This window comes from Rattus norvegicus, chromosome 1 (genome assembly GCF_021556685.1).
Source record: "Rattus norvegicus strain SHRSP/BbbUtx chromosome 1, alternate assembly SHRSP_T2T, whole genome shotgun sequence".
In the NCBI taxonomy this organism is placed as follows: Eukaryota; Metazoa; Chordata; class Mammalia; order Rodentia; family Muridae; genus Rattus; species Rattus norvegicus.
In genome coordinates, this window is record NC_141534.1 from 41,666,965 (window position 1) to 41,680,205 (window position 13,241).

Below are 13,241 nucleotides of genomic sequence, written 5' to 3' on the forward strand. Positions count from 1 at the left end.
TACAGCAAATACATAGGCAAATGCCAGCAGCTAACCACTGAACTGAGAATAGGACCCCCGTTGAAGGAATCAGAGAAAGAACTAGAAGAGCTTGAAGGGGCTCGAGACCCCATATGTACAACAATGCCAAGCAACCAGAGCTTCCAGGGACTAAGCCACTACCTAAAGACTATACATGGACTGACCCTCGACTCTGACCTCATAGGTAGCAATGAATATCCTAGTAAGAGCACCAGTGGAAGGGGAAGCCCTGGGTCCTGCTAAGACTGAACCCCCAGTGAACTAGATTGTTGGGGGTAGGGCAGCAATTGGGGGAGGATGGGGAGGGGAACATCTATCAAGAAAGGGAGGGGGAGGGATTAGGGGGATGTTTGCCCGGAAACAGGGAAAGGGAATAACACTTGAAATGTAAATAAGAAATACTCAAGTTAATTAAAAAAAATCTTAAAAAAATTTCAAATCAAAAACAAAAGAAGAAGAGGCATAAAGTAGGAAGGGGACATTTCAGAGTAGAATTGAGAGAAAGAGAGCATGAATGAGTAACAAATATGATGAAAATATATTATATATTCGCATGACCATCTCAAAGAATAAGCTAAATTATTTTATATAAAGTATAGGATACCAAGATGGCATTTTTGTAAGAGGGCTTGTCAACATTTGACCTGAGTTTAATCTAATTCCATTATTATTTAAAGAGCTGATCCTGAAGAGGGAAAAGGATCTAAAATATCTCCTTCATGCTTTATATTGGTTCCATGTTGATGTAACATTTTAGAGGTAGTTGGTTAAATGAAACATATCACTAATTTTTTAAAAAAGGAACATAGTTGCTACAAGTCCTGAATGTCCAGTGTCAGACATCAATCCCAATGTCAAAAATCTAAATGCCTTTTAAAAGATTATATTTTGTATGTATGTTCAAATGCCTGAGTGTACAACCATGCAACATGTGTGTACAGAATACATAGAAGCCAGGAAAGGTTGTTGATTTGTAGCAATGGAGTTACATGTGGTTGTGAGCTACCATGTAGATGCTGGGCATTGAATGTGGGTCTTTTGCTAGAGCAGTCAGTATTCCTAACAGATGTGCCACTACTCCAGCCTCCAAAAGACAAAATTTTGAAAATTGCTTCTACTTGTGTTTACTCATGTGTCCATTAGGTAAAGGAAAACTGAACTCTAAACATCTGACGACAAAGTTGATGAGCTGCATTGAGAAATTACTTGATAAAGCATTATCTTACAAGTCCACTCAAAGTCCCTATTGTTGAGCAAAACTGTGGATCTGTGTTCTTGTGGTCACAATGCTATGTGATAGCAAATCACAACTTCTGGCAATTTCTCCTGCTTCTGCTGTGACATTAACTGGTTCAAAAATATGAGAATTTTGCTGGAGAAAAAGAATTAACAGATCTGTATATGAGGTGGTCTTATAGATAGATATTATCATACTGCATCCCTTTTGCTGTCCAAGTACCCAAGACACAGTAATTAATATTTCACTTCAATCTCCCTTTTGTGGTACTTAGTGAGTTAGCATATTTGGCTGTAGTTTGTGGCCATCAGTGACAACACACAAAAAGAAATGTGGTCACATAGGTAATTAAATTCCACTAAACTGCAACAAATAGACTGTGATAGAGAGTGGCTTGGATTAGACCATTGGAAATGGGCTCCTATGTCCTTACCTGATTAATAAACCAAGAAGAATGAGCCCAGCCCTTTTCTTACCTTTTTTTCACTATTGTAGCAACCCTAGGCAATGCAGTGAAGATTGCTAGAACTACAGTCACCCAAAACATAATACTTTGACCATGGGTGGTAAATGTAGGCTGGGTGCTTATTTCTATAGATGGAATCTGGGGGTAAGCCATGACTTGGATGCTATTCCCTGTAGGTGGAATCTGGGTGGCAAATGTAGGCTGGGTGGTATCTGGGACCTTTACTGTTGATCCTGTAAAAAAAATCAGAAAAAAATATAAATGATGCTGACATTACACCTCCATCAGCAACTTCTCTCTGGGTAGCACAAGGAACTCATGTGTGATAACTATTTTCCCAGACCCTGGCTAGAAAGATGAGTAGAATGTGTGTGTAAGATGTCCTTACAGAGTTTGGCTCCACAGACAAAAAACCACCAACAAATTAATACTCAGTCTTTCAGAGTTTGTTTCACTATCAAAGAAAGCAAATGTCTACTGAAACATCAGACAATGTGACATAATTGTACTGTGTCACAATTTTTTTGTGTTTAATTGAGCCAAAAAAGATAATAAAGCCTTCAAAAGTGATGTTAGGGCTGGTAGAAGGGCAGCTACAGTGGAGCAAGAAAAGGCTGGAAGTATACAATGATGCACACAGACGAGGAGCTCACTGGCAGGCCATGTAGAGCCTGGATCACTGGTTAATAGGGAATGAAAAACATTGGGGGTTAAGATGGCAAAGAGAAATCTTTGTGCTCATCACTGGATCCACAGACAGAAATACCACCAACAAATTAGTATTCAGTTTTTCAGATTTTCCATTATGCACATGTGACATCCACATAGGGAAGTCATCAAACTTTTCAAGAAAACTGCCTGTTCTCTGCATGTTTCCTTGTGGAAATGTACCTACTTACTTGGCATTTCCTTGCAGTTTTTAAAGAAGTTCTTGAACCAGTGAGGGGAATCTCCCATGGAGAACTTCCAGAGACCTTGTTCTAATTCTCTGTTAGTCTTCCATTTTTCTATGGTGCCTCTGTCCTCAGTTGGAGGCATAATCCAAGTAATGCTATTTGAATCGAACATGAAGTGATGCTTTTCACCACAGGTGATTTCCCAGAATGCTTTACTGAGTTGGCCTTGATTATATAGAGACATCATAATGGCCTTCAAGGTTCGATGTCCTGCAAATGGCAAACATAATCATCATCTTCTTCCCTTTTATATAGCCATCAACCCCTTCAATGATCAAGTCTTTCTCTGCATATTTAGAGACCTATATTCTTTACTTTCTTGGCTTGCTGTTTCTTAACATTAAGTACCATGTACTTACAGCTTTGATCAATGTTCAGCTCTTTTACGCATCCACAGCTCACTTCTTATATGTGCTACACCCTTCCTGGAGCTTATTAATAGCCTTTATCATTTCATAGTGCCCCATACTTACCTCTGTTCTCTGGTTCCATGTTATATAGCTGTTTCTGCAACTCTTCTGAAATGTTTTTCAGGCTTTGTGTGAATTCTGTACTTGGAATAGTGTAATTTACCTTCTTTTCTATGTCATTCAAAGGTGTGGCCTTGTTTATATTATCAAATACAAGGAAAGGCACTTCATCCTCTGAGCACTCTCCTTTATACCAGGGCAATTCATGTGTAGTAGGAGTCTTGATATTTAGTTTGCAACTAAGAGAGTGTGTATCTATAAGAGAAACATGGTGGTAAGTTCAAAATGGGAGCAGTGAGCCATAAGACTCATAATTCTGTGACAATCAGAATCCCTTTGAAAGGCAAAGGTTAGAAAGAGAAGCCTCTAATCAAGAGGTCCACCGGCTTTGGATCCTCAATTCTGCACCATCTTTGACTGTCTTAGGTTGGTAGGATACTCAGATACACATAATGTCAGCAGGAGGATTTATCTCACAAGTACTTTTATTGACTTTTATAAAGTGTTGAAGTATAAAATGTACCAGATAGTATTCATGTTCATGTGATTAGACTTAAAATCTGGCTCAAAACATAGGGGGAGGGAGAGATCATAGAACATGGTAAAACTTAATATAGGTGTTCAGGAAGACTCCTGGAGTGACCAAAGGTGTGTGGGTTCATTTCTGGGTCTTCAAATCTATTCCATTCGTCTATCTGTCTGTCTCTGTACCAATACCATGCAGTTTTTATCACTATTGCTCTGTAATACTGCTTGAGTTCAGGGATAGTGATTCCCCCTGAAGTCCTTTTATTGTTGAGGATAGCTTTAGCTATCCTGGGTTTTTTGTTATTCCAGATGAATTTGCAAATTGTTCTGTCTAACTCTTTGAAGAATTGGATTGGTATTTTGATGGGGATTGCATTGAATCTGTAGATTGCTTTTGGTAAAATGGCCATTTTTTGTATATTAATCCTGCCAATCCATGAGCATGGGAGATCTTTCCATCTTCTGAGGTCTTCTTCAATTTCCTTCTTCAGTGTCTTGAAGTTCTTATTGTACAGATCTTTTACTTGCTTTGTTAAATTCACACCGAGGTACTTTATATTATTTGGGTCTATTATGAAGGGTGTCGTTTCCCTAATTTCTTTCTCGGCTTGTTTCTCTTTTGTATAGAGGAAGGCAACTGATTTATTTGAGTTAATTTTATACCCAGCCACTTTGCTGAAGTTGTTTATCAGCTTTAGTAGTTCTCTGGTGGAACTTTTGGGATCACTTAAATATACTATCATATCATCTGCAAATAGTGATATTTTGACTTTTTCTTTTCCGATCTGTATCCCCTTGACCTCCTTTTGTTGTCTGATTGCTCTGGCTAGAACTTCAAGAACTATATAATAAGTAGGGAGAGAGTGGGCAGCCTTGTCTAGTCCCTGATTTTAGTCGGATTGCTTCAAGTTTCTCTCCATTTAGTTTAATGTTAGCAACTGGTTTGCTGTATATGGCTTTTACTATGTTCAGGTATGGGCCTTGAATTCCTATTCTTTCCAGGACTTTTATCATGAAGGGGTGTTGAATTTTGTCAAATGCTTTCTCAGTGTCTAATGAAATGATCATGTGGTTTTGTTCTTTCAGTTTGTTTATATAATGGATCACGTTGATGGTTTTCCGTATACTAAACCATCCCTGCATGCCTGGGATGAAGCCTACTTGGTCATGGTGGATGATTGTTTTGATGTGCTCTTGGATTCGGTTTGCCAGAATTTTGTTGAGTATTTTTGCGTCGATATTCATAAGGGAAATTGGTCTGAAGTTCTCTTTCTTTGTTGTGTCTTTGTGTGGTTTAGGTATAAGAGTAATTGTGGCTTGGTAGAAGGTATTCGGTAGTGATCCATCCGTTTCAATTTTGTGGAATAGTTTGGATAATATTGGTATGAGGTCTTCTATGAAGGTTTGATAGAATTCTGCACTAAACCCGTCTGGACCTGGGCTCTTTTTGGTTGGGAGACCTTTAATGACTGCTTCTATTTCCTTAGGAGTTATGGGGTTGTTTAACTGGTTTATCTGTTCCTGATTTAACTTCGGTACCTGGTATCTGTCTAGGAAATTGTCCATTTCCTGAAGATTTTCAAGTTTTGTTGAATATAGGTTTTTGTAGTAAGATCTGATGATTTTTTGAATTTCCTCTGAATCTGTTGTTATATCTCCCTTTTCATTTCTGATTTTGTTAATTTGGACGCACTCTCTGTGTCCTCTCGTTAGTCTGGCTAAGGGTTTATCTATCTTGTTGATATTCTCAAAGAACCAACTTTTGGTTCTGTTGATTCTTTCTATGGTCCTTTTTGTTTCTACTTGGTTGATTTCAGCTCTGAGTTTGATTATTTCCTGCCTTCTACTCCTCCTGGGTGTATTTGCTTCTTTTTGTTCTAGAGCTTTTAGGTGTGCTGTCAAGCTGCTGACATATGCTCTTTCCTGTTTCTTTCTGCAGGCACTCAGCGCTATAAGTTTTCCTCTTAGCACAGCTTTCATTGTGTCCCATAAGTTTGGGTATGTTGTACCTTCATTTTCATTAAATTCTAAAAAGTTTTTAATTTCTTTCTTTATTTCTTCCTTGACCAGGTTATCATTGAGTAGAGCATTGTTCAATTTCCAAGTATATGTGGGCATTCTTCCTTGACTGTTATTGAAGACCAGTTTTAGGCCGTGGTGGTCTGATAGCACGCATGGGATTATTTCTATCTTTCTGTACCTGTTGAGGCCCGTTTTTTGACCAATTATATGGTCAATTTTGGAGAAAGTACCATGAGGAGCTGAGAAGAAGGTATATCCTTTTGCTTTAGGATAGAATGTTCTATAAATATCGTTAAGTCCATTTGGCTCATGACTTCTCTTAGTCTGTCTACATCTCTGTTTAATTTCTGTTTCCATGATCTGTCCATTGATGAGAGTGGGGTGTTGAAATCTCCCACTATTATTGTGTGAGGTGCAATGTGTGTTTTGAGGTTTAATAAGGTTTCTTTTACATATGTAGGTGCCCTTGTATTTGGGGCATAGATATTTAGGATTGAGAGTTCATCTTGGTGGATTTTTCCTTTGATGAATATGAAGTGTCCTTCCTTATCTTTTTTGATGACTTTTAGTTGAAAATTGATTTTATTTGATATTAGAATGGCTACTCCAGCTTGCTTCTTCTGACCATTTGCTTGGAAAATTGTTTTCCAGCCTTTCACTCTGAGGTAATGTCTGTCTTTGTCTCTGAGGTGTGTTTCCTGTAGGCAGCAGAATGCAGGGTTCTCGTTGCGTATCCAGTTTGTTAATCTGTGTCTTTTTATTGGGGAGTTGAGGCCATTGATGTTGAGAGATATTAAGGAATAGTGATTATTGCTTCCCGTTATATTCATATTTTGATGTGAGGTTATGTTTGTGTGCTTTCATTCTCTTTGTTTTGTTGCCAAGACGATTAGTTTCTTGCTTCTTCTAGGGTATAGCTTGCCTCCTTATGTTGGGCTTTACCATTTATTATCCTTTGTAGTGCTGGATTTGTAGAAAGATATTGTGTAAATTTGGTTTTGTCATGGAATATCTTGGTTTCTCCATCTATGTTAATTGAGAGTTTTGCAGGATACAGTAACCTGGGCTGGCATTTGTGTTCTCTTAGGGTCTGTACGACATCTGTCCAGGATCTTCTGGCCTTCATAGTTTCTGGCGAGAAGTCTGGTGTGATTCTGATAGGTCTGCCTTTATATGTTACCTGACCTTTTTCCCTTACTGCTTTTAATATTCTTTCTTTATTTTGTGCGTTTGGTGTTTTGACTATTATGTGACGGGAGGTGTTTGTTTTCTGGTCCAATCTATTTGGAGTTCTGTAGGCTTCTTGTATGTCTATGGGTATCTCTTTTTTTAGGTTAGGGAAGTTTTCTTCTATGATTTTGTTGAAGATATTTACTGGTCCTTTGAGCTGGGAGTCTTCACTCTGTTCTATACCTATTATCCTTAGGTTTGATCTTCTCATTGAGTCCTGGATTTCCTGTATGTTTTGGACCAGTAGCTTTTTCTGCTTTACATTATCTTTGACAGTTGAGTCAATGATTTCTATGGAATCTTCTGCTCCCGAGATTCTCTCTTCCATCTCTTGTATTCTGTTGGTGAAGCTTGTATCTACAGCTCCTTGTCTCTTCTTTTGGTTTTCTATATCCAGGGTTGTTTCCATGTGTTCTTTCTTGATTGCTTCTATTTCCATTTTTAATTCCTTCAACTGTTTGTGTTTTCCTGGAATTCTTTCAGGGATTTTTGTGACTCCTCTCTATGGGCTTCTACTTGTTTATTTATGATTTCCTGATATTCTTTCAGGGATTTTTGTGTCTCCTCTCTATGGGCTTCTACTTGTTTATTTATGTTTTCCTGGAATTCTTTCAGGCATTTTTGCGATTCCTCTCTGTAGGCTTCTACTTGTTTATTAATGTTTTCCTGTGTTTCTCTAAGGGAGTTCTTCACGTCTTTCTTGAAGTCCTCCAGCATCATGATCAAATATGATTTTGAAACTAGATCTTGCTTTTCTGGTGTGTTTGGACATTCCATGTTTGTTTTGGTGGGAGAATTGGTCTCCGATGATGCCATGTAGTCTTGGTTTCTGTTGCTTGGGTTCCTGCGCTTGCCTCTCGCCATCGGATTATCTCTAGTGTTACTTTGTTCTGCTATTTCTGACAGTGGCTAGACTGTCCCTATAAGCCTGTGTGTCAGGAGTGCTGTAGACCTGTTTTACTGTTTTCTTTCAGCCAGTTATGGGGACAGAGTGTTCTGCTTTCGTGCATGTAGTTTTTCCTCTGTACAGGTCTTCAGCTGTTCCTGTGGGCCTGTGTCTTGAGTTCACCAGGCAGGTCACTTGCAGACATGCTCCCACCTTAATGATAATGAACTGAAACTCTGAACTTGTAAGTCAGACCCAATTAAATGTTGTCCTTTACCAGACTTGCCTTGGTCATGGTGTCTGTTCACAGCAATAAAATCCTAACTAAATTGATTCACCCCCATCTCCCATCTCCATCCTACTCTGGTATTTTATCTCAACATCAGAAAGGAAACTAGAACGTGTGATTTAGACAGTACATCAGTTAGATATTTCTATTGCTGTGATAAAAGGCCAGGTCAAGTTGGGAAGGAAATAGTTTATTTCATCTTATAACACACAGTCCATCATGAAGGGAAGTCAAGGAAGGAACTCATGGCAGGAACCTGAATGCAGGAACTGAAGCAGAAGCCACAGAAGAAGACTGATTCCTGGCTCTTGCTTCCACATGGCTTGCTCAGCCTGCTTTCTTATATCACTCAGGATATCTGCCAGGGCTAGCATTATTCACAATGGGCTAGTCCTCCCGTACCAGTCATTAATCAAGAAGATGCCTTGTAGAGTGTCTGTCTACAGACCAATCCAATGGAGAAATTTCTTGATCAAAGTTCCTCTTCCGAGATAACTCTAGCTGTGTCAAGTTGACAGAACCTAACATGGACAGACAGCTAAGTTTACTATAGTTTGCCATGACCATAAATAAGAATGACTACAGATTACTAACCAAGGGAAAATTTTACTAGATATAAAAGTCTTTCCATTTTAAAAAGACTTTATAATTTTGCTGTCAGAGAACCTAGTTTTAGGCTTTAAAAATAATTGGACTAGGACTACAGTTCAATAGTAGAACACTTGTCTCATATGCTCAAATGCCTGGGTTCAATCCCTGGTTTCACAAACACAAACAAGCAAATTGGGGGCTGCAATCCAGAAAACTGCCTTATGGTAGGTTGAATAAGAATAAACCCATAGGCCATAGATTTGAATGTTTGGTCACCAGAGAGTGGTACTAGTTGAAAGGATCAGGAGAATGTATGTCACTGGGGGTTGGGGAGTAGGCTCTGCATTTCTACAAGCTCAAGCCCAGGTCCAGTAGCTCTCTCTTCCTGCTGCTTGTGAATTTGGATGTAGAACCCCTTCTTTGGGACCATGTCTGCCTATGTGCCACCATGCTTCCTGCTATGCTGATAATGGGCTATACTTCTGAAACTGTAATCCAGCCCCAGTTAAATACTTTCCTTTTTAAGAGTTGCTGTGGTCATGGTGTCTCTTCACAGTAACAGAACAGTGACTCAGATATGTGGTTGCATCTCAGTTAATTGGTTTCTACTCTGCTTAGCAGCCAATCATAGAGTCAGAGGAAAAGTTAGTCACCTACCCCCAGTTTTCATTGCTGGTGCTTGTGGGTGTGGCTAGTTGATTCTTTTTCTTTAATTCAACTATTCTTATCTCGTCAGGTCTTACATTTTATAAAGCTTGAAATTATAGAAGTATAACATGCAGACAATACTCTAACAATATTTTATTTGAGGAAGCATCATTAGAAACATCGAGGAAGGTGTGGTGGTACTTCTGTAACCCTAGCCTTAAAAGGGGTGACTAAGGCAGGTGGATCTCTGAGTGCTCAAGGACAGCCTGGTCTACATAGTGAGTTCCAGAATGGCCAGGGTTATATAAAAAGAATCTGTGTCAGTAAGTAAAAAAGAAAGAAAAGATGAGGAAAATAATAAATGGACAGTACAGAAGTCAAAGCAGGTGACCGGCATTGCTTCAGCTATGAGTTACCTAATAGCCTGTAAACCCTGTAGTTTAGGGTTTACATACCTAAAAGTAGAATTATTTCCAAGTTGTACTATTTTTAGGTATGAAGCAGAAAAACCATGGTTTTGGTGAACACGCATTGTACTTTAGACAAAATGAATGTCAGAACCACATCAAGTTCTCTTTCATTTTTTATCCTTTCTGTGTTTTATAGATTTCAGGAAGTCAGCTCTTGTGATCCTAGATTGTAATTATAGTAGATAAATAAACCATTTAGTGCCTTTCACAATTAGACATACATATTAATTTTAGTCTTTATGAACAATTGATCTGAGGCTGGAGTTTAGTGCCAGAGCACTTGTCTGGCACGCACAAATGCCTGGGTTGGCTCTCAGGCTCCACAAACAGAAGCCAACAAAGAAGCTTAATCGAGTTTTCAGAACAGCCCCCTTTTAAAAGCTGCTCCCCACTGAACTCATCAGATGTTATGAGACATCTTCATGATTCTAGCAGAAACTTAATAATTTTAAATAGACCTGAATATTTAATATGCCTAGTCTGTGTGAATTATAGTAACACTTTGTTTGGGGGGGGGTGTAAGTTGCTGACTTTGATGCTAATATGCAAAAGCAAATGTTAGGGACACACGCAAAGAGTCAGGAGAATTGTACCTTTAAAAGCCCAACCAAACAGTGAAACCCTTATTACCAGAGTCACCTCATGGGATGACTGGCTGTTTACATGCCAGGGGAGCATTTTTTTTTTTTTTTTGCTTAGAAATGGCATAATTCAGCTCTGGCTGGCAGACACCACGTGACCTAGCAACAGCAAAGGAAGAGAGCCAGGAGATATTTCTGCTAGAAATAAACTTATTTGAGTGTTTTTTCTAAAACATTTTGGTGAAGATGTCCTTTCCTCCTAACAAACTAATAAACAAGTAACAATGATAAATAGCATATACTTCTCTTGCCGTGTGTGTACTGGATGATCATTTTACACAGACTGGATTTCTTATTACCTGAGAGTGTATGAACACAAGACAAAAGGCTAACAATGGGCATTTTAATGAAATTGCTTTGCCTGAAGGGCAGGCATGTGATAATTATTGTTTGATTTGTATTTAACTAAGGAGTTAATGATGTTAATTTTCCTCTCCTTTACATTCATTTTTTTTCTGTCTCTCACAATGGTAAATGGTAAAATTGCTCTTCTAGGGAGTGCCATCCATCCTCATTACTGTCAAGATATTTCATATTTCTTTGTGTTGGCAATCTTTATCTCAAAGGAATGCTCTTGCCTTCTTCTGTTCAACTTCAACTTGCAGAACATTCATATCTCCCACAATTTGAATTCTCTTTTTCTCATTTCTGTCCCCCATGCTCCCCTGATGATAGAATGCTGTCTGTGCTGACAGCCATGATCTAGGGGTATGCCAACTATGAAAACACTAAGAACTGAAAATAGCCACCTCTTGTTCTAGTTTCATTTCCGCGATTGTAATAAAAAATATCCCAACATAAAACATCTTAGCTTTTAACTTAAACCAGCTAGTGACGTCACACCTACAGACCCTGACTTGGGAATGATGCTGCCCACGCTGAGGGAGGGGGTTTCCAACATCAATTAACAATCAGAACAATCCCCTCACAGACATGCCCACAAACCAATCTGCTATAGTCAGTTCCTCAATTTGGACTGTCTTAGGTGTGGTGGCATACACCTTTAAGCACAGCACATGGAAGACTGAGGCAGGCAGATCTCTGTGAGTTTGAAGCCAGCTTTGTCTATTATGTAACAAGGTCCAGGACAGACAAGGCTGCACAATAGGGAGAGAGAGAGAAAAAAGACTTGCTTTCCTGGTATTACAAATTGTGTCCAGTTGATATTATTTTAGAAAGTAAAGACACCTGCAATCCTGTGTGTTTATGAGTGGAAACAAAAATGATAGTGATCAATATCAGGGAGATATCAGTGAGTTTTGGCTGAAGATAGATGGAGAAAAGAAAGAGAAAACCATACAATCAGATTATGTAAGAATGGTCCCATCTTTGAAGAGTCTTTGATACAGAGAGCTGGCAAACCATGCCAGTGTCTGTTTGGTTTTGTTGTTTTTTGGGTTTTGTTTTGGTTTTGGTTTTGGTTTGTTTTCATTTTGTTTGCTTTTTGCTTTTGTTTTTAAGGGAAATGGGGGGGAAAGGGATAAAAAGGAAGTGTAAAATATGATATAGGGTGATAACAGAGCCAAATTGACCTTGGCGGTTAGACAAAGGAGAAACAGATGTGAAGCAAGGCAGGAAAGAACTAGTGAGCCTGATTACTGGATTTAGTCTCAGGTCTCTTAGAGTTCCTTGCCTGGCTTCTAGAAATTTCTCTGTTGTGTGAGAATTCCTGTGCAGTGGACACTTATTTTCTCCCCCAGGGCCTTTTTTTGAGAGACTGTATTACAGATGCTGATCTAGGCCTTTGGAGGAGTCTCAGAGGCTGCTCATTTCTCTGATTGTTCCTTAAGCATTCTAGTTGTAAGTGCAGGTTCTGTCCTGCAGGTGGTGTAGAATTAGAGTTTCATAAAGGTTACTCATTGTCAGAGTCCGGATGTGCAGGGCCAGACTTGCCAAACCAGCTATCAGCCATCTGTAGCCACCCCCTCCTCCTCCTTCACCCCCCTGAGTGAGATAAGCCCCCCTGCCCGTGCTGCTGGGCTGCTAGATCGCACGTACTCCTTGCTGATGTAATTTCACACCGAAAGTAACTGTGCACCATTTGAATTGGCCAATCATGTGTAACCTCGAGAATGCCCCTAACCTCCCTTATATAAACCCCCGAGTTTGGAGGCTCGGGGTCGATTCCTCTGTCTCCTGTGTGGGACACGTATCGACCCAGGATCCCGCTAATAAAGCTACCTCTTGCTGTTACATCAAGACCGGCTACTCGTGATTCCTGGGGGCACCTCATCCTGCGATCGGAGCGAGAGACGCGGCTCCCCGTTTAGGGGTACGCTCTTTCATTTGGAGGCCCCAGCGAGATTGGAGTGTGACCCCCTGGAGCCCCGAATGCCACTTGGAGGTACGTTGGTGTGAGTGCTAGAAAGCGGCCGCTGAGTGTGTGAGCGCATGTGGATGTGAGTTGCATGTTACGGATTTTGCATTTCTCGGTACCGGTACAAACGTCTGGGGGTAGAAGAGGTTTCCTACTCCGAACAGTCGGGTGGATGAGTATCCCCACCCAGTGTAAAGGCTAGCTTGAGGGTGCACTCGGGTAGAAGAGGTTCCCTACCCAGCACAGACGCCTGGGAGTAGAAGATGTTTCCTACTCCGGGGTAGAAGAGTATTCCTATCCGGCGCGGGGCGTCTGGGAGTAGAAGAGGTTTTCTACTCCAAACAGCTTTCTTTTTTCTCTTTTCTTTTCCTCCCTTTTTCTTTCTAGATAGCGCACAAGGGGATGCCCCGATTGCGCAGGCTCTGGGAGACGTTCCGCGAGCCAAATTTTGTTGGGAGGACCCGGCAGT

The 13,241-nt window shown here is 40.0% G+C and overlaps 1 protein-coding gene across 1 annotated transcript; it reads right to left on the bottom strand.

Moving 5' to 3' along the window:
* Positions 1 to 2,615: 2,615 nt before the first annotated feature.
* Positions 2,616 to 9,741, bottom strand: LOC148006924 (retinoic acid early-inducible protein 1-epsilon-like). Its single transcript, XM_087602192.1, has 3 exons — positions 9,717 to 9,741; positions 3,154 to 3,405; positions 2,616 to 2,890 (listed from the first exon to the last, which is right to left on the bottom strand). The coding sequence occupies exons 1-3, from the start codon at positions 9,739 to 9,741 to the stop codon at positions 2,616 to 2,618; spliced, it is 552 nt and encodes a 183-aa protein (XP_087458318.1).
* Between the last annotated feature and the right edge of the window lie 3,500 nt (positions 9,742 to 13,241).